The sequence below is a fragment of the Macrotis lagotis genome, chromosome 1 (assembly GCF_037893015.1).
Source record: "Macrotis lagotis isolate mMagLag1 chromosome 1, bilby.v1.9.chrom.fasta, whole genome shotgun sequence".
NCBI classification, from domain to species: Eukaryota; Metazoa; Chordata; class Mammalia; order Peramelemorphia; family Peramelidae; genus Macrotis; species Macrotis lagotis.
Genome location: NC_133658.1, coordinates 691069855 through 691090434, shown reverse-complemented (window position 1 = coordinate 691090434; position 20580 = coordinate 691069855). Strand labels below are relative to the sequence as shown.

Genomic DNA, 20580 nt, shown 5'->3' with positions numbered 1-20580 from the left:
CAGGAGTCCACTTCCAAAGAATATTTTTGTCATCCTTGGATTTTTATAGTCACATCATTTATACATGTGGTATGACTGGTCCAAGCCTCCTTTTTTCATCCTTTCTAGGAACTGAGTTTTCCCAATTTTTTTCCTTTCTCCTTGAAGAGGAAACAGTTCATTGTTTTCAGACATTCCCACTTCATGTTAGTTTTCTTTGCAATTTGTTACCTCTGAGACCTGGCCCTGTGGGGCCCATGTAGTATTTGGAAAGAGGGCCAGTGGCCTTGAAATATTTTTTCTCACTAAATAACAAAATACTTTTTTGATATCTATTACTCTGTTTTCTCAAGAAGTTCTCAAGAAGTACATGCATAGGTAACTGACCAAAGGTGAGTGTCACTGGCATTAACAGGTTTTCTAGTTTTAATGTTCATGGTCTATTTTTTTTTTCATTCTAGCTGTCTGAATGATTAATGTGACTAGGAAAATACTGTTGACCCATTTAAATCATGTCAAACAACATCCCTTGCTCATCTACATAATGAAATACACACTGAACATTAAATCTTAAGTGTGGGAGCCAGTGAACTACAAAATAATGTTTTACTCATTTAGATTAGGAAGCAAAATATAGGACATTAGTACTAATCATAGTATTAAATATTAAACCATGCAAATTGTAATTGTCACTGAGAAAGAACTTTAACAGGAAAGACTAATAGCATTTCAACTATAGTAGTTAATTAAGGGAGATTGGGGGGGGCATGTGCAACAGTATGAGGTTTAAGAAAAGTCTGTGTGTGTCAGATGCATTTTTAATATTCTGATATCATGGGATTCATTTCATATAGTTGAGGTCTTTCACTTGTTAATCAGCAGGTTAGCAGGCTTAAAAACATCTGTCTCAAAAATAGTTATATATTTTTTCATTATTTTAGCAAAATATCTTCTGAATTTTTAGTTGAAATGAAGTCATTTTGTCATCCATCAGACAACAAATAAGATAACCCTTTAAAAGAAAGATTTTAATGTTATGTGGACATTATTTCCAGTGTGTTTAAATAAATACAAAATTCAAAGATACTGAATTTAGGCTATTAGGTTTCCATGGTTACGTACCTTTCTGAGTTATTTTGTGTATTGTGTAAATAGGTCTATGAGTCACCTATAATTATTTGTTTTTTTGTTTGTTATGTTGGTAATTCTGTGTTTGGTTGAATTTAATACAGTTCACACCACATGCTTTGGTTTATGTATATTTTAGTGTGTGTGATTGACAGTGATTGAGCATTTCTCATGGAGTGCTTGTTTTTTTTTTGTCATAAATGATGTATGTTGGTAGTGCTAGAAATGTAAACAAGTTCTTCCTCTATCACTGTTTAATAAACAGGGAATTTTATGCAAAGAAGAGACCCTTGTATATTTCAAGTAATAAAGATAAAATCTTATTTGATATTTCTATGAAACAATCACTTTATAAATATTTTTTTAACTATTTTCTTCAAAACTTGTTCTATAATACTGTCAATTACTCAGTCCATTTAATATTACATAGGACTGGGGCGGCTAGGTGGCTCAGTGGATAGAGCACCAGCCCTGGAGTCAGGAGTACCTGAGTTCAAATTTGGCCTCAGACACATAATAATTACTTAGCTGTGTGGCCTTGGGCAAGCCACTTAACCCCATTGCCTTGCAAAAAAAAAAAGTATTACATAGGACTTTTGGTAACCATACTGTTGAATAAATGATATTTAAAGATAGTATAAAAATATAAAGTTTTCTGATAAAACTACATAGCATGTTACTATAATAAACTTGGTGAATGACTTAGTTACACAGTAGAATCTTCGGGTAAATAGCTCCTCCTAATACCACCCTTTACCATTATTCATTCCCACACCCTTTACCATCACACATCCCCTGAAAACAGTTGGTACCTCAGCTTAGATATTTGGATGAATTCATAACTTTTACAAACTTGATGATAGGCCAGGTGGTAGAAGAGTTGATTTTCCTATATTTCGAAATATTGAGATTCATTTCCTTGTCTAAAAAGAAACTTGGGACAAGAACAGAGACTGAGTCTTTCATAATTCACCCAATTGGACATTACCTATGAACTTCCTGACTCTTTCAGAGCTTGAAGTTTCCAACTTTAGAAGGTTGGGTAGGATGATATAGCTGCTTATTCATTAACATGAAATACCTGTGGCACATTAATAATTTTTAAACCAGTTTTTCATGGCCAATCAATACACTTTGATTTTTGCTTACCATCAGCCAGCTAGTAATCAGGGAATAAAAAATTAATGGACTATTAGCCCAGGTAAAATGTAATTAGGTAAATGTGAAGAAAATCCCATAAGACATTCCCTCACAAAAATAATGGAGTTTTGATTTAGCCACTGTTTTGCATTTTGTTCCCCACTTTTAGTCTTCCTCTAATGGATATGTTCTATTATTATTATTATTATTAATATTTTATTATCATTATGTTTGTATTAGAAATATTGTTCAAAAGGTTATAAATAATATTGCACTATTAGGGAAATTATATTACAGCTGTCAATATAAAAATGTGAAGATGGATTTAAATATCCACCAGGTGTGACAGATATCCAATTCCATCAGCAAGAGATAGCATTTTTAAATTAAACTATGCTTTCAAATGTGAGCAGCAACTTGTTCAAATAAAAATAGAAATTATAGGTACTTGATAAAAAAAAGCATTTCTGGTTGAGGAAATGATTTTATAGTCATGGTATAACAACTGACTAAATACTCAACAAGTCTCCCTTTAAGTATGTTCTATTGCGGTACTCTTCAGTTATTGTATAAGTACCCAAAACTATGAGGATAAGTGGACCTTTGTTCCTACAATTAGCCAATTGTGTATCTGGTTGTATTACATATACAGTATTTTTATGGTGATAGAACTATTCCAACCTCAAAGAAAGCTACTCTTGGAAAATACTAAATTTTCTTTTTTATTACAGTCTGCTATGTATTGTCTTTTATTTTCATTGTGAAAATAACCCTTTGAAGTGTGCCCTTAGCTTCTATTGTTTTAGAGCTATGTATATTCAATCATAGAAACATGAAAGTACATTGCTTTCCTAAAGCCTTCGCCTTGTCATTTTGGGTTGTGATTACTGACTCTAGTGACCATCTTTTCTATTGCATGGTGATAAGGCAGAGAGAAAAATCCACACAATTATCAAAACCATCCAGTGCAGAATTTGTATTCAAATGTATTCTTTTTATTTTCTGTTCCTCACCTGAAGTTATGCAATCAATGAAAACATTGCATGTAAAGCATTTTGGTGTAGATTTTTAAAAGGCACTGATACTGCATTGTTCAGCCCAGACTGTAGCTTCTGAGCTATTTTACACCAATTGTTTGCAGAAATGACTTTAAATGGTACACACACATGGGGGGGGGGAACAACTTGCATAAAAGATACTGCAATATAGAATATCAACAGTGTTTTTGCAAAATAAAGCCCCCCAAATTCTCTGGGTTGTTTTCATACACTTTAATATAATAGAAATAAGGCATATTAACTCTGTATCCATAGTATATTGAGACTCTTTTGTCTCCTTTCTTAGGTTTCCTATGTATTATTATGATTTTAGTCCTAAATAACTCATATTTTGGATAGGATTATATATGTCAGAGAACATGTATGACCTATTATCCAAAAGAATTAAAGGCAAACAAGAATCTGCAAAGTAAGGGTAATTTATCTGTTTTTTAACTTGAGGTACTTTTCATATAAATTGTGTCTAAGATTCAAATCAGTGTGTGAATCTTATCAACTTGATGTTTCTGGTTCTGATTTCTGTGTTTTATTGCAAACTCCTTTATTTTCTTCATCTTCACCAAAAGTGTGTAAGGTAAAAGGAATGTTTCTCTTGTTAGACTTTGGAAAGTTGAAATTTGCCAGATGTCTTATGCTAACTAGGAGTCTGTATTCCCTGGGTACCACCAGTGTGAAACTCTTAATATTACTCAGCCTGAGCTTTTGGATTTTATTCATTTGATGTTTTTTTGTGCTTCTACTCTAATTAGCACTTGTCTTTTGTTTTGTATTTATGTGGTATTGCTGGATTCAGAAAGCCTACAAGAAGAATGGTTTTCTGGATGACATTTTTTTCCACTGGGCTTAACTAGAATAAAGTATTACATTTTAACTATGGTATTAATAAATCACTTCTTTATTTTCCCAGGAAGAATACAATATTTCTTTGTCCAAAAAGTTGGCCTGCACATATGCATTGTTAAAATGCAAAAGAATTCTACTTTTCTATAAACTTTAACCTATAGGCAATGAAATCTGCTTCTTGTACAGTATGATTATAAAGGCAAGCTTAGTGATTTTCCACTTTGATGTGGAAAAAGGAAGATTTCCATCTTGAGGAGAAATGTGTACACAAGTTAATGCTCTTTCCTTCCTTCCTTCTTTCCTCTTTCCTTCCTTCCTCCTTTCCTCTTTCCTTCCTTCCTCTTTCCTTTCTTCCTTCTTTCCTCTCTCCTTGCCTCCCTCATTTCATAGGTGATTTTTTGTTAGCTTTGGATTTCGGGTATGCATTCTTACTACACTGATTTTTTTATACCAAGTATCACTGTAGTAAATATTCCTGTTTCCCACTTTAGTTTACCAGAGGCTGAAGGATGGTTTATCTTATTGCAAAGGGTTGGAATAGTGATCAGAAAATTAGCAAACCAGCCTTTTTAAAGAAGCAAAATGAGAATTTCCCCTCAATTTTCTTTTTGTTTGTCATTGACATTATACTCCATCAATTGCTATTGATAAAAAAAGAAGAAAAAAGATGGCATGGAGCCAGCTTCCTGAAAGAGCAATGAAGAGGGTCATGTTTTGTCGTGACCTGGGCACTGTTACTTGAATGTTGTTATTATTAGGCAAGGCAGCCCTAAGGCTGTCACCCTTCCTCTCAATAGAAGAGGCTCTAAGTCTTTCTAGCTTTCCAACTTACCTTCTCTAGGATTGTGACCCTGGGGTTTTAGTTTATGACTGAATGATGAATTCTGAGAACTCTAGTATGCATTTGCTTCACCTTCATTTGAATAGGCACACTAAGCAGAGAAATAATAAATGGTTTCATAAGCAGTGGTGGTAGTGTGCCCAATTTTAATATGAGAGAAAAGGAGAAATTCAAACAAAATCTCATTGGCCTTTATTAGCTTATTCTAGTCTAGTGGAAACTGCCAACCACAGCATTAAATGACTGGTACAAATTGTAAGATTCATATTACATGTTGTTTCTATGTAAAAAAAAACATGTTTTTTGGCCATTTAAAAACACTCTGAATTTCATAGTTATCTTATGCTTTCAAAATATTATATGATGGTATTGAATATAAATAACTATAAAACCATTATTTTTTGCATGTTAGGATGTTTATTTTTGACAAATATATATTCCTATACCATATTTTGAGCATTTAAAATAATCTCCTCCCCCAACACCTGCATAGCAAATGGGATTATATTCTCATTAAAATTGTTGTTTAATAAACACTGTAGCCATATCATGTTGGCGGAGGGGAGTTTCCAAATGCTGCTAATTAGAGAAAAATGTTTTTTTACAGGCTTGTAAAACAGATTTAGTCTTCATTCTGTAATGGCATCTTGGCTTGTAATCCAGGAAACAGTCGTGTATGGTGTCCATATCCATGATTTCCTGAAATGGAGAAAAAGTGTGGAAAGCATCTGGAGAAAAGGAGACTCCCTTTACCAGCTTGTTTCCTGTAAGCTAAATTGGAAGACCTTGTCTGTGCAAATAGATTTCAAAATAGAGCCTGCCCTTTGACTGTCTCCATAATTACATGGCTCTCTCTGTATTTTATTTGGCTGCCAGAGCAGTTAACCCCTGGAAGTAAGGGGCTGATGATGGCGTGGGCCAGCATGGCTACACATGTCCATGTGAATAGAATATACTGTTTAGAGAAGCCTAGCTAAAACCTCATTACAATATTCTTTAACTTAAAAATTTTTACAAGTTAGATAATGTTGATTATAGTTGGTTAAAGGGCTGCTATATATAGATAATAAAGAGATATTGGTTGTTAAAAAAAAGTGGGGGGAGAAAGTTCCTTGTTGCTTTGATGTAATCAACATCTGTCAACAGAATGAATTTGCTTTTGTTTAGTTTCAAGGGCTCTTGTCTTTCTGCTTTGCCCAATCAGTTTCTGCTTCAGCCTGAGGCATTCCTCTATGTTGTTCTTTTATTCACCAAATGCACAGGTTTTCTCTTGTGAAATATGAGCTCTTCTGCTATACAGGTTACTTGTAGTTGGAAGAAACCTTTAATCTTTTACATCTATTCTTGAAATGTGCATCTTGAATAGTCATAAAAAAATCAATAAGAGAGGTGTATTAAGTATGCAGACTATTTAATTTTCTACTTACTACAATTTTTCTAAGATAGCAACACTGTCATGTGGATCTTCAATGTTTTAGGTTAAGAAATAGAAGACAGAGATACATTTTGTCATATTCCCTTTTGGTTTTGAAACAGTACTTTAAAAGCTTGCGTCCCTACTCTAGGTAATTGGTTGGAGTTTCTGAAGTGTTATCTTTCCTTAGTTCCTAAATTAGCCTCTTCAAAAGGTATTCCTGTAGCATATTACTTACTGAGACTGCCATAGGAAGGATTTATTATTATTATTATTATTATTATTATTATTATTATTTTATGTAGTTGGTTAAAAGTAGCTCAAAGTTTGCCATACTGGAATTAGATGCTTTTAAATAGGTAACCTATTTTTTTTTAATCTGATTTAAAGTTAAAATGTATTGGTAAAGCATGATGATTTAAAAATTTGGTATCCTAATTTGGTATTATTTAAATCTAGTGTAGAGTCTTCACTTTATCCAAATGAATTACCTCTATTGTAAAAATCAACTAGACATTAACATACTATAAATAATACTTTTGTAACTAGCCCCTCTTCTGCTGACAATTGCAGAAAAATCATATTAAAAGAAATGTTTTAATAATATGTCCTTTAAAATTATGTTATCTTTGTTGAGTTTGTCAGCTTCTGTGAATTAGTACCAGGCAGATTTTTATGAGTGGTAAGTTGTTTTCTGCTCTATCACAGTATACTTTTGAAATGCAGAATAACTGAGAATTAAAAACATGTGATAGTGTTTCCCTTGAAGAGTATTTAATGTAAATGAATGGTTTAACTTTAGTGATAAACCACACCTCACTAGAAGGGGGGGGGACTTCCTTCAATTTTATAGCTGTTCAAAAAGAAAATTCTAAAACATCCATTGGAAAGTTCATTGAACCTCTCCCTTAAAAAATACTTGTTGACCAAGAGAAAAATCACATTTACAAGACTAAAATCAACTTAATTAAGGGTCATTAATAGAGGTGCATATACAAAAACCCTCTGCTTAGTGGGTGAAATGGGAGTATTTCATTATGGAGTATAGCCTGTGTGAACAGATAACAATTAAAACAGACCTAGACTAAAAGGCTAATAAATATAGGGCACATTGTATGCAGCAAAATTAGTCACTTAACATGTACCCCAGCCTCTACCATACTTGAATTCTGTAATTCTACCTTTGGGGCTAAATCTGTTCAAGGAGGGGGAAAAAACTGAAGCCCTAGTAGATTATGTTTTTACTGTTTATGGGAACATTTAAAGTCATATCAAAGATTTACATTGTAAATACAAATTTAAAACAGGAAAAATATGCCACAAGATCCAGGATACATTCAGCAATTTTGAGAGATGCTCAGACTGCACAGTGTGATTCTCCATGGAGCGAAAGAAGCACTTGACTATAATTTCCAGTGTTCAGCACAAACTATGTGCTGATACAATTTTTGTAACACTGAAAATAATTCTTATTATTATACTTGATAGCAGTAAGTATTCTAGTATTCATAACAAATAACATATAGATTTGCTACCAAAAAAGCCTGTACAGAGTTTTTGTTAAATAATCAACACTATACATCCTCCCTGGGATGATCTGTTTGAGGACTAGTAGTGATGATCCACAGCATCTCCTTCTAGAGTGTCAGGCTCTCCTGATATTTCTGATGCCTTTCCATTAGAGTATGCATGGATATATCAGCTTGATAAAACTGTCTGTTTTATTACTAATTAGCAACACCATATAACTTGTATCTCCACACCCTATCCCCAGATACTTTAACAAAAAGATGAGCTGTGGACTGTAGTTGAACAATAGTGAATAGAACACTGGATCACAGTAAAGAAGGGGAAGTGTGGCCTAATGGGAACAGGCCAGGTTGTTCCTGTCTGTGATGATTGATGAGGTGGGTACATCAAATTAGTTGTGAATGCAGCAACTTAAGAGTTAGAGGGGTTGAAAAGAGGTATTAAAAATACTGTTTTGTCTGGGAACGGTGAGGGAGATAGGAAGGAGGAAAGAAATGTATATAAAATATAATAATATTTTTCTGGAAATTTCATATATATATATATTTCCTTTTGGGTAATCTCTTAAAGTAGGACATGGAATTTTTATTTTGTTTTCTTATGAGTTTGAGAAGAATTTTATTATGTTAGTTTGTATTTGGTAAAAACAGGGATTTTTCTTTATTTCTTTATGATGTTTACTACAACCTTTATCTTGGAATGGCATGTGGTTGGTGTAAGTACATTCTTCATTTCACCTGTGAAAGGACTACAGTTTTTTTCTTCCTGGTTTGTAATGAATAGTTAGTAGAATAACAACACAGTACGGTACCTTATTATCCTGTTATCTTGTGACAACATTTATAGTGTGTCTTTTATGGGATGGAGGTGAAGATTTCATTCCAAATAATGAAGTATCCTGTGAATGTAGAATAGTTGATAAGATAACTTGGCACATGTATAGCCACGATTGTTAACAGATTGAATGTTTCTGGATGTGTTTTAGAGTTTAGAATCAGATGTTTAGAATTCTAGTATACAGTCAACTCTGTTTGTATCTGAATTTAACCTTTCATCAATCTTTTCTGTGGCGAGTCAGATATAATGGCAGCATTCTGTTTATCATCATAGAGAATATCTAAAAGATATCTATACTCCTATTTAAATGAGAGAGAAATAGTGGAAAGAGCAACCTCAGACATCTTAATGTCTATATCTTTAAAATGAGAATAACAATACTTGTACTATGTAGTTTCCCCAGGTTGTTGCAAGACTCAGAAGAAATGATGGTCATAAAAAGTGCTTTAAAAAAACCTTAAATAAATGTGAGCTGTTATTGTTTTATTTAACTGTCCCAGAGAGGTTAAGTGATTTGCCTCAGGTCATACATACAGCTAGAGTATGGTCTGGGATTTGAGCCTAGACTTTCCAAATTTCAAGTCCTCCCCACCATCCCACTGGGTCTTATCTCAAAAGATAGGCAAGACCATTATAGTTGGTCTCTTGCCTAGATGTGATGTTTCAGTGTATAGTAAAAATCCCCCTTCTGTGACTCTGTATTAGAACTGAGTAAAACTGGTAGATGGCCACCTTATAAGATCTTGGCCACTTTGACTTAGGCTTCATCACTGTTCACAATTCTCTAGCCCTCAAGAGGTGTTAGTAAGATATTTTAGGATTCATTCAATCCACTTCCCTAATTTACAATTGAGAAAGTTGAGTCCTGGACAGTGTATATATATGTTAGAGGCAAAACTATAATCCAGATCCCCAGACCACTAGTCCAAAATTTCTTTTGTCACTATGGAAGCCCTGATAAATATTGGTCCTCTTGAAGGCTTTTGGAGATTGGAATGAGATTCTTAAGTGATTCTAATGGAAGGTGTTCTTTGAATTTTTGTTGTTATCCTTAGTGACTCAGTAGATAGAGCACTGCACTGACCTTGGAGTCAGGAGAACAGGAGTTCGAATCCTGCCTCAGACACTTGACTCTTACTAGCTGTGTGACTTTGGACAAGTCATTTGACACTGATTCACCACATCCAGGGCCATCTCTAGTTGTCTTGATTCATATCCTACCACTGGACCCAGATAGCTCTGGAGGAGAAAGTGAGGCTGGTGACTTAAGACAGTACCCCCTCACTCAAATCCAATTCATGTGCTTGTCTTGCTATCATCCCCCTGATGTTGTGATCTGCTTCTCTCCCACCAGAAAAAAAACCCTAACTGATCATAAAACAAAACAACTTATTCCCTGAAAAATACATTATGCATCTTCAATAATACATCCCACCTAGTTGACTCTGGGTTGAAGCACTTGCTTTAAAAAGGAAAAATGAATATGGAAAGTCAAAGGAGATAAGAGTACTAGCCTCAAATTCAGGAAGAATTCAACTGAGGTCCTAGATCTGACTTATATACCAAGCAACTCCCATAGACTAGGTGCATGAACAATTGCCAATCTCCATTGGAATTTCCACACTAGGATTTTCCTCTGTATAGCAATAAAATCATTGGCTTGGACCCCAAAATGAAAATTTTTAAAAATCATAAAATTAAGAAAATAGATATAAAATCAGATAACTCAAAAAATACTTCTATTAGAAGGAGCATATGAGAAATTGTACCTGACTCTGCTAATCATTTTAGAGCAATTTCTCTAAAATGGTGCTAATAATAATAATAATACCAGAATTATCTGTTTCCATCCTTGTTATGAATTAAGAGATTTTTAACTCTTAAAGCAGTTTATGAGTATGAGTTATTAATTTCTCTTGGTCAACCAGATAATGCAATACAGTTTCTTTAATCTGTAGAGGGGTGAGAGATTTTGGGATCAGAATGTTGCATATGCTGTCAAGGTCTTTGGTTGATGAGTTTTGCTTGTTTTTAATGTGTCATGAAGGAGAGTTCAATAAGTGGGGGAGAAGAAACTGACAAATGACTTGGTATAGGAAAAAACCCATAAACCTTTTAAAAAGAGAGAGAGAATTTTCTCCTACTGTAGTGATGAGCCAGATGACCAAGAAATAATTCTCTTAAAGGGGACCTTATCCAATGTGAGAGCTAATTAGACAGAAATTCTCCCTCCTCATAGAAATGAATGCTGTGATTTGTTGTTGCTTGATTTCATGATATCCCCTCTCCCCCAAAAAGGCTTCATAATATATTCACTGTTGTACAAAATAGATAATATATATAAAGATCTTTGTAAACTTTAAAGTATTATAGAAATGTTAGTTAATATCAGCATCATCACAGATTTAAATTATATCCTCAAAATTTGACAACTACATATTATACAGATGTTATTCCTATCTTTTCACAAAATCATGATGAACAGTGTTTACTATACTTGTGTTTTTTTTACATCTAAAGTTAATTTCAATCCATTTTGTTTTGATAACTCCCTGAAATTTTCCTGACACCAAACCAGGGATGGGAAGAATATTGTCAGTGGCCCTGTTATTTCTTCTGTAAACTATTAATCCAAAATATTTGGGACAATCCCAGGGATTTTGAGAATACATCAGAAAATAGCCATCCTTGTAAATGATGAGGGCTGAAAAAACTGGGCTTTATAGAATCAAATTGGCCATGAATTAGATTTAGCAGCTGATTGTCAGTCAGTGAATGCATATGTTACAAACATCCTTTGGGTGTGACTGAGGTGTTTGTTGTTGAATGTCCCAGGCTTAATCTTGTAGTTTACTTGTCTAGAGTCTGATACTAATGAGGCCTATGTCAAGGGTTAGATTCTAGACAGCTGTTTTTATTCAGAGAACTTTTACAGAGATGAAAATCTTTCTTACAGATTTACATGAACTTATACAAAAAAGAAGTAAGCACAACCAAGAAAACAATTTACACAATGACTACAATGATGTGAATGAAATAAAAAGGAAAATGAACACTGTCATTATAAGTGTGGATTGTTATATATGGTGTCCGATGTGGTTGATGTATTGGGGTTTTTTCCCCTACTTAAATCTTTGGTACAAGGGAAGGCTTGCTGGGTAAGGGGAGACAGAGGGAGAGATATATTAAGAAATAGTTGAGGGGCGGCTAGGTGGCCTAGTGGATAAAGCACCTGCCTTGGAGTCAGGAGTACCTGGGTTCAAATCTGGTCTCAGACACTTAATAATTCCCTAGCTGTGTGGCCTTGGGCAAGCCACTTAACCCCATTTGCCTTGCAAAAACCTAAAAAACAACAACAACAACAACAAAAGAAATAATTGTGATGTCAATCAATCAACAACTGTTTATTAAACATCTATTATGCATCAGGCAATATACTAAACTTTGAGGATTAAGACACTCCCTGCCCTCAAGGAGCTTGCTACGTGATGTTCCCAAATAGTAAATAGAAGATTTGTGGAAGAATCTAACAGCATGAAAATCAAGAAAAGACTCTGAAAGGGAACTGAAACTTGGAGGGATGGTTCCAAGAAGGCAGAATATTATAGATATGGGAAAAGCATGATGAAGAATGGAATCTGTTGTGCCAGGAAAAACAGGTGGACCAGTGTGACAGAAGCATAGGTGAGGGAAAGACATGTGAAATATAGCCTGGAAATAGGCAAACATACAGAAGTTAAACCTTAAAACAGCAACAATAAAACACAAACAAAAACCCAAGCACTTCTCTTTCATAGTTACAGATTAGATCCTTTACCAGAGACATGCATCTCACAAATGTGTTTCCATTCACAAGGCAACAATGTAAATGACTCAATCTAACCCTATCAGACTTTTGGGGGGGGGAAACAATTTAGTAAGAAAGACACCTTGTGTTTAAGAATGGCATCAGGGATAATGATGAAGTAGACTTTTAAGGTTTACAAAGTACTTTCTTCATAGCAATTCTGTGAAGTATGTAGAATAATTAATTTCCCCTTTTGACAGCCAAGAAAACTGAAGTTCATAAGGCTTAATCCCACAACTAAAAAATTTGGGAGCTAGAATTTTAATTCCAACCTCTGACACCAGTTCTGGAGTTTTCTCTTGTGCCATACTACCTCCTAAACTTTTGTGGGTTTTGTCTTATTTTATACTAATAATAATCCTGTGAGATATTTAGAAAAAGGAAGTATGGAATAGTAGTGAGCATGCTCACTTTGGAGTTAAGACTTGGACTCAGATTTCACCTCATCCTTATTAGTTATGTAACCATGGGAAAATAACTTAACCTCTCTGTGTCTTAGTTTCTTCAACTGTAAAATGAATATGTTCATAATAATAATTATTATTATTATTTCATAGGGTTGTTTTAAGTCTCAAATGAGATGGTTTTCATAAAGGGTTTATAAACTTTAGCATGAATATCAGTTATTATAATACCTAATTTACAGATAAAGAAACAGAAGCACAGAGACATAAAATAGTTTACCCAAGATCACAAACAGTGAAGGAAATTAGATTAATATTTTCTTATATGTTCTTTCTATTTTTTACTTAATTTAAAAAACTTACCAAGCATTTATTTTTTCTTCCTCCCACCTCCCCTCAACACTGAAAAAAAAGAATGCAAAAAATTTAACTAGTAAGTACAATTGAGCAAAATAAATGCCCATATAAATCATATGCAATTGTCCATTGCATCTCTCAGGAAGATGACATTCTTCATTATCAGTCCTCTGAAATGATGATTGATGATTTCCCAAGCCAAAGTTCTTAAGTATTTCAAAATTACTTTTATAATATTGATGTTATAGCATGATTTTTTCTCCTAGATTTGTTTACTTCATTCTGTATCAGTTTGTTTAAGTCTTCCTGGGTTTCTCTGAAATAGTATTCCATTACATTCATTTGTCATAACTTGTTCATTTCTTCTCCAATTGATGGACACCTTCTTAGTTTCCAGTTCTTTGCCACCATGAAAAAAGATGCTATATATATTTTTAACTCAAAACAATCTAATGAGATAGTACTAAAAGTATCCCCTTTCTAATAAGTGATGAAACCAAGTCCTAGTAAGGTGTTATATTAGTTAATGCTTAAGCCAGTCAGCCAAAAAAAAAAAAAGGCTGTATTTTGCAGATGAAAGTATTCGAAAGAACTCTACGAAAAAGACAGACTTACTAGCCAGCCGAGTTGGCAGGAATAATGTCCTTTTCAAATCCAATTAGAGACTTGATTTCTGAGTCCATTTTATGAGAGTACTCTATGCTCTATCCCTGTCATAGTTACAGTGCAAAACTAAGTGGTTTGTCTGGTCTCTCGGATCTCTCAATGGGTCTGTGCTGGGGAGTCAGTTCTAGACCCCTTAATACCATCTTTGTTTTGTACTCATTCCCCTTTTGTGTGGAGCCCTAAATTTTTGCCATGTCTCTTATTCTTTATCTGACTCAAACACTTGCCACTGTGTTTCATTGTAATACTCACTGTATACAACTTAACACATAGTAATCTGATCAAGGTCAAGGGGTCCTGCTGGCTGTTGGTCTGTGTAACTTGGAAGAAAATCAGTGTGACTGAGTGTGAAATAATCCAAACAGGGACCTGAATCAAGGGTCCCCTTGGTTCCGACTTTACTGCTTATTTTCCACAGAATCTTCTCATAGATTTGATATACAGCAAGATGATTACAAATATTTCTATTTTATTGTATGAGGTTTTTTGTTGCCAACCATTAAATATGCTATAATATTAATAAATATGCTACAATGATACAAAAAGTAATGAATTACATGGGCCAAAATTCAGTGTGCTATCTACTTTCCTTTTCTATCTGGGAAATCTTTTGGAATCAATTAAAAATGGAATAATATTTTTTAATGTTAGGCAACATTTTTTTTGCCATAGAAATGCCTGCTTCTTTTCTTTGTTTTTAAATAGACATTTTTTTCCTCAAAGGTCATGTGACTGGCTGTCCTAGAGTTTTCTGTTCACCTGTCAGTTCTGTCTACTTACACAAGCAGACAAGCAATCAACAAAGAAGATATTTCTTTTTCCAAAGACAAAAATGCACATCTCATAGGATAGTTTTGCCTGCCACAGTCTCTTCAGCTCGTCCAGTTCCTCAGGTACTGTGAAGCCTGTTTTCTGCTACTTTTTGTAGTCCTAGAAAGGTTGGCTGCACAAAGGACAGAGTATATTGATTTGTTCTCCTGATTGTGAGGGCATGTACATCATGTGTCTGTTACATGTAATGTGATTTGACATAGAAACACTAATGTTAGAAGTTCTAACAGTCTCTTCTAGGCAAAGGATTGAATCTACTCATTAGGACTCTAAGCCAATAACTCCACCAGAGCATTTGAATTTGCATTCCTAGATGGAACAAAGCATATAAGATGTTTGTTTGTTAGAGCAAAGATTTGTCTTCCGGGTTGGGGGCACCTGAAAGAAATAGGTTAAAACTGACACATGATATATTTTCCCTAAACCCTACTTTCATATTTCTATTATTATTGCTGCTGTTTTAAAATAATTTCTTTAGAATAAATAAAACAGGATGTCAGGCCTCCAACATGTCCTTGAGATTTTCAGGGACTGCAATCCTTACAAAAGGCAATTGATCTATTTTTTTCAAAATTCAGTGTAAAAGAGGCATAGAAATCATGTGGGGGAAACTCAGAAAAGCTAAAAAGAAGGAGACATTCATCACAAAAGCAGCTATTTTCTTTTTACATTCTTTTAGTATTTTTCCCCTTAAAGTAAACCCATACCAAGAATATTTTATTTCCCAAAAGTTAAAAATACCATCTGGTTGATAAAATTTGCTAAGGTTGAGTCGACCAACAAAATTATTCCCTTTCTAGGCAAAGTACATTCATGTCAGAGAATAGGGATTTAGTACTTGATATTAGCCATGATGAATGAAATAAGAATTTAACTTGTTAGTTGGAAAAGAAAAAAAACCTATAGAAATGACAACACATCATTTTAATATTGACCCAATAGTGATCATTGCCTTATAGCTTGCTTGTAGCTCTGACTTTAGCAGATCACCCAAAAGAACTGGGTCATGGTTATAAATTATGTTAAGGAGACTTGGAAGATTTTACAGAAAATGTATATTGGAGCCTAAGAAGAGCCAACATTTATTTATCCATGCTACAATAGTGACAAATCATAGCTGTGAGTTGGTGGTTGAAGCAGAATACTCTTGGAGATACCTACTATTAGGACAAAACAGAGAACTGATGTTAAGAACATTTGAGGTCCCTAAGAATTGCATCATATTTTTCAAAGAGAGGAGGAGACATTAACCTCAATGCCATTCAGTATTTCTCCCATCTTTCAATTGAATAGTGTTGCCTTCCTCAGCTTCCTGTCCTAAACTTCTGTGTAGTAGTACTGTGTACTATTAAATCATACTTATGTAGCAATTTCTATAAATAGTTTGTAAAGTGCTGAGGAATCCTTTCTAACTGAAAGAAACTCTTTCAGTATGTACAATATTGTTATTTATTTTCTGAGTCCTGCTCAAGAACTTGTGGTAACCAATGTAGAATATTCTAAGAGATTGTGGATTCATTTTTTATGATAAATAGTAGAAATATTATAGGTAATTATGATTTAAGGGATGTTTATATCTATTCCTTCTCCTTCCCCCCACTTATTCTTTACATGGAAATGTTGCAAAGTATAAGAAAAGAGTACCTTTTTTAGCAAAATTAACCACCATCTTTTTAGATGTATTTATTCAGAAATGGTATTGTCAATTGCTACCATTTGTATAAGTTTTAAATTCATGTTAAATTGATGAAAGTGCTCTATTTGACTGTTTTAAAGTTTAGTGGTATTTTTTAACCAATAATGTTTCCTATGGAAGTAGAAGAAAGAAAATGAAACTTTTTGTTTTGACCAGAAGTCTACTACAGTCTAACTTGGATCTCAACACCATGAGGTTAATAGAATATATGAAGTCAATCCTAACAGGCAATGTTAAGTTCACAAGGGCAGTAAAAGAAATACTGAGGCAGCCTTGAGGATTTGTTCTGTGGACTTAGGGAGGTCGATTCTTCAACAGGAAGGGCAGAGTGCCATGAAGCAGGGGGCTGTATCTGAGAAAATGATTCCATTGTCATGCTCAGTATTCTGATCTTCATTTTCAATCCTTTTTCTTCAAGCACATAAAGAAGCCAGACTATGTGACGACAGGCATTATACCAGACTGGGGAGACAGCATAGAAGTTAAGAAGGAAGATCAGATTCAAGGACTTCGTCAGGCTTGTCAACTGGCCCGTCATGTCCTCCTTCTAGCTGGAAAGAGTATAAAGGTAGTAGCTTCAGAAGAATTTAGATGAACTTTCTATTTATGGAGAATTTCATATTTAAAAATTTATTCTTCTGATTTATTTAAATGTACATCCAATTTATTAGCTTTAGTGGGAGGAGGAAGGAGGAAGATTATATTGGTTCTGGATGGTTATTCAGAAGGTAATTTTTAATCCATTTGAAATTTACTGGATAATCATAAGTATTTAAGGATAAGCAGAAAAATTCTAGAGATGCTTTTCTCTAAATAAGACAATCAAATGCATCAAAAGCATAGACTGTTTTGACTTTGAGACTCTACACGTTTGCCCTCAGTTTATGGAATAAATAAACTCTTATTCCTTTTCTTCCTATCATTTTTGTGGTAGGTTTCATCTTTTGTTTCCTTTTTCCTTGATGTTTGCTTTTCTCTGGAAGATTAATTATAATAACTCATATTAATATAGTGCATTACATTTAAACAAAACATTTTGCATACATTATATAATTTGATCTTTGCAACAGCCTAATAAAATTGTTGTTGTTTAGCTGTGTCCAATTCTTTGTGACTCCATTTGGGATTTTCCTGGCAAAGATACTGGAGTAGTTTGCCATTTCCTTCTCCAGCTCATTTTACAGATGAGAAATTGAGGAAATCAGGGTCAAGTGACTTGTCCAGGGTCATACAGCTTTTACATGTTTGAGGTCAGGTCTTCCTTATTCTAGGAACTACCTACCTTCCCCTTGACCTACTACTGTTGTCTCCATTTCCCAGTTGCAGAAATCAGGGCACAGTACATGTCAGAAATGAGTCTTTAACCTGAGTCTTCTGACTCTCCTACATCCCCTCATCAAGCTACTGTTAACTGGAGTACATAAAGCTCTGGCCACCATTACAGTAGCTATGTAGTTATGTACTTTTTAGCCTTTTGCAATGACTCCCACCATCCTTTAGCGGTCTTTGGAAAAGCAGAATTCTTTAGTATTTACTTTGAATATCCTGTAGTTCTGCAGAAGTTGATGCAAAGTTTATAAGAAAGACTTATAAACAAAGTTATATTGGTTAGCATCTCCTTCCATGCAGGTAAGAACTCTTAATATAATTGGGTAAAAGCAATAAGTCCTTACCATGAATGAAACAATTGTAGTAGTAGTAGTAGTAGTTTATCTACAACAAAGAATATGACTTTTCTCATCCCAACTTTCTTTCTGTATTGTAAATTGAGGCAGGATTTTCTTCTCCTACTCTTCAAAGAATTCTCTGCAACTCACAAAATAAAAAGTTTGAAGGGTTCTGGAGCAATTAAGTACCTTCCAGTGGAGGGAAGGAAAACTAAATTGTTTGGGAAATGGGGAAATAAAAATATATCAAAAGCTGAACCCCTCATTCAGAAAGGTATTTATTGAACCCTCACAGGGGACTTGATACTATATAATTCTACCAAATGCTTATTGCACAAAATATGGATAAATAAGGATACTAGATGCTTCCCCACAGTTACAGAAAACTGATAGGCAAGAATGAAATTATGTCCTAGAAACCAGATATGGATTTTTTTAAATCATCCAATAAAACAAACAACATTTTCAATGATGTCAAAGACTGTTGTTAGGAGATAAAAGTCCACAATCTTCACACAATTTCCATCAAACCCAATTTAATGTTTTGCCCAGATTAGGGGATATAAGATTGACCTAGTTCTCTAACTTTATCATATAAATTAAGCCCTTGATTTCCAACATTACATCAACCCTAGAATTCTGACCAGTTGTGAAAATGGTAGAGAGACATTGCCTAAGGACACATTTCTGGGACCAATAGGGTACAATAATGTGTACAAATTACAATTATTTAATTGCATATAGAGAATTTCCATGATCTTTCAATTTAAAAAAATTCTACTTCAATAAAGGTGCTAACAGTATCACAAACTCACTTAAGCAGCAAGGTATAAAATCTAAATCACTATTAAAACTCATAAGCCATTAAAATATTGTACTCATGGTTTTGGAATATTATTACATTTCTTTTGCCACAATTATATTTATTAAATATTTAAAAATACCTTCAACTGTCTCAGCATACCTTTGAATAAAAATTTAATGTTTTAGGTTGACATGACAACTGAAGAGATAGATTCTCTTGTTCATCAGGAAATCATCCGTCACAACGCCTATCCTTCACCTCTAGGCTATGGAGGGTTTCCAAAATCCGTTTGTACCTCTGTAAACAACGTGCTGTGTCATGGTATTCCTGACAGGTATTCATTTCTTAATAACACATTGTTCCCCTGCTCACTAAAACCTGAAACCGAGTTCTACAGCCCATGTTGAAAGACACTGGTTTAATTGAAACCCACCTGCAAGCTTCTGTAGTTACATGTGGTAAAGTACTGATTATGAAGTCGTATTGCTTCTAATTTGACAGAATACTTCTAAACCACAGCTTAGGGTCTCTTGAAGAAACATGTAGTTTAAAGAGGGGGAAGGAGGGGATGGTAGAGTTGTACATTAAACATTTCTTTAATCATTTTAGTTTTTAATGATGATAATGATAAGATCTGAATGTATGCAAATATTGGCCATCATCCCTTGTTTTGGCTGCATGCAAAGAAATATCCAGCCACCAATAAGTAGGGTTTTTTTGATGAGCAGTGGAAGGTTTTCACACAATGACAATAAGTTTGAATTAGATATTTCTTGTAAAAATCTATGTGATTGTACTTGTTCTTTTAAGTAGCAAGAGCTGAAAATTAGATATAGTTATTCCATTTATTCCCTCCTCCACTCCAAATGATCTTTGTGTCTCATTGGTTTTTGTGATGGTAGTCATTAGGTGTTTATTTTTATATTTCTTTTATTGAGGCCTGTCTATCACCATTATTTTTTTTCTGTTTATGTTTCAGTCGACCTCTTCAGGATGGAGATATTATCAACATTGATGTCACGGTGAGTAAATCATATAAAAAATAGTCTTTGATCAACTTCAGAATTGCTGGTAGCAACAGGAAGAAGAGTAGATTGAAAATGTGGAATGCACAGATGGACGTGGTGTTTACTTCTAAACCCAGGAGCAAGCAGCTGGTTTCCTTTTTTGTTTTTAACTCTGTGTTTATTCCAACGAGACCCAGGCCTGACTTGAATTTAGGGCTGGAATCAGATGCACTGAGATCAATGTTGGCCTAAGTGAAATGTCAACCCAATCCTGCTATGTGTCATGCTTTTGAGAAGGTGTAATTGTTATTGATCCACTGTGTAGTTAATGCAGAGCGCCGCAGTACTGGGCAGCTGCTGAAGATAGATATGTATGAGATGAGCTAACATGAAGAAAGCCAGCATTTTTCCTTCACTCTGCCAAGATTGATCTTCCTCTTCCTGCTGATTTTGAGTGGGGCCTGTCATTATCTTACTCTGTCATTAGAGGCTACATTGGCCTGTGTATGTCAGTCTATTTGGACAGCAAC

At 34.3% G+C, this 20580-nt stretch overlaps 1 protein-coding gene across 3 annotated transcripts in view; it reads left to right on the top strand.

Annotated features, from left to right (window-relative positions):
* The window catches only part of METAP1D (methionyl aminopeptidase type 1D, mitochondrial), a 101725-nt gene that overhangs the window by 65758 nt on the left and 15387 nt on the right, over window positions 1-20580 (top strand). For 2 of the 3 annotated variants that reach the window (XM_074215711.1, XM_074215710.1), the window contains exons 2-6: window positions 5597-5755; window positions 14768-14937; window positions 16990-17139; window positions 19229-19377; window positions 20023-20065. In XM_074215711.1, coding sequence (XP_074071812.1) covers window positions 5629-5755; window positions 14768-14937; window positions 16990-17139; window positions 19229-19377; window positions 20023-20065 — 639 coding nt within the window. In that variant the 5' untranslated portion in view covers window positions 5597-5628. The remainder of the gene's footprint in view (window positions 1-5596; window positions 5756-14767; window positions 14938-16989; window positions 17140-19228; window positions 19378-20022; window positions 20066-20580) is intronic. The other variant, XM_074215712.1, reaches the window with a different exon arrangement.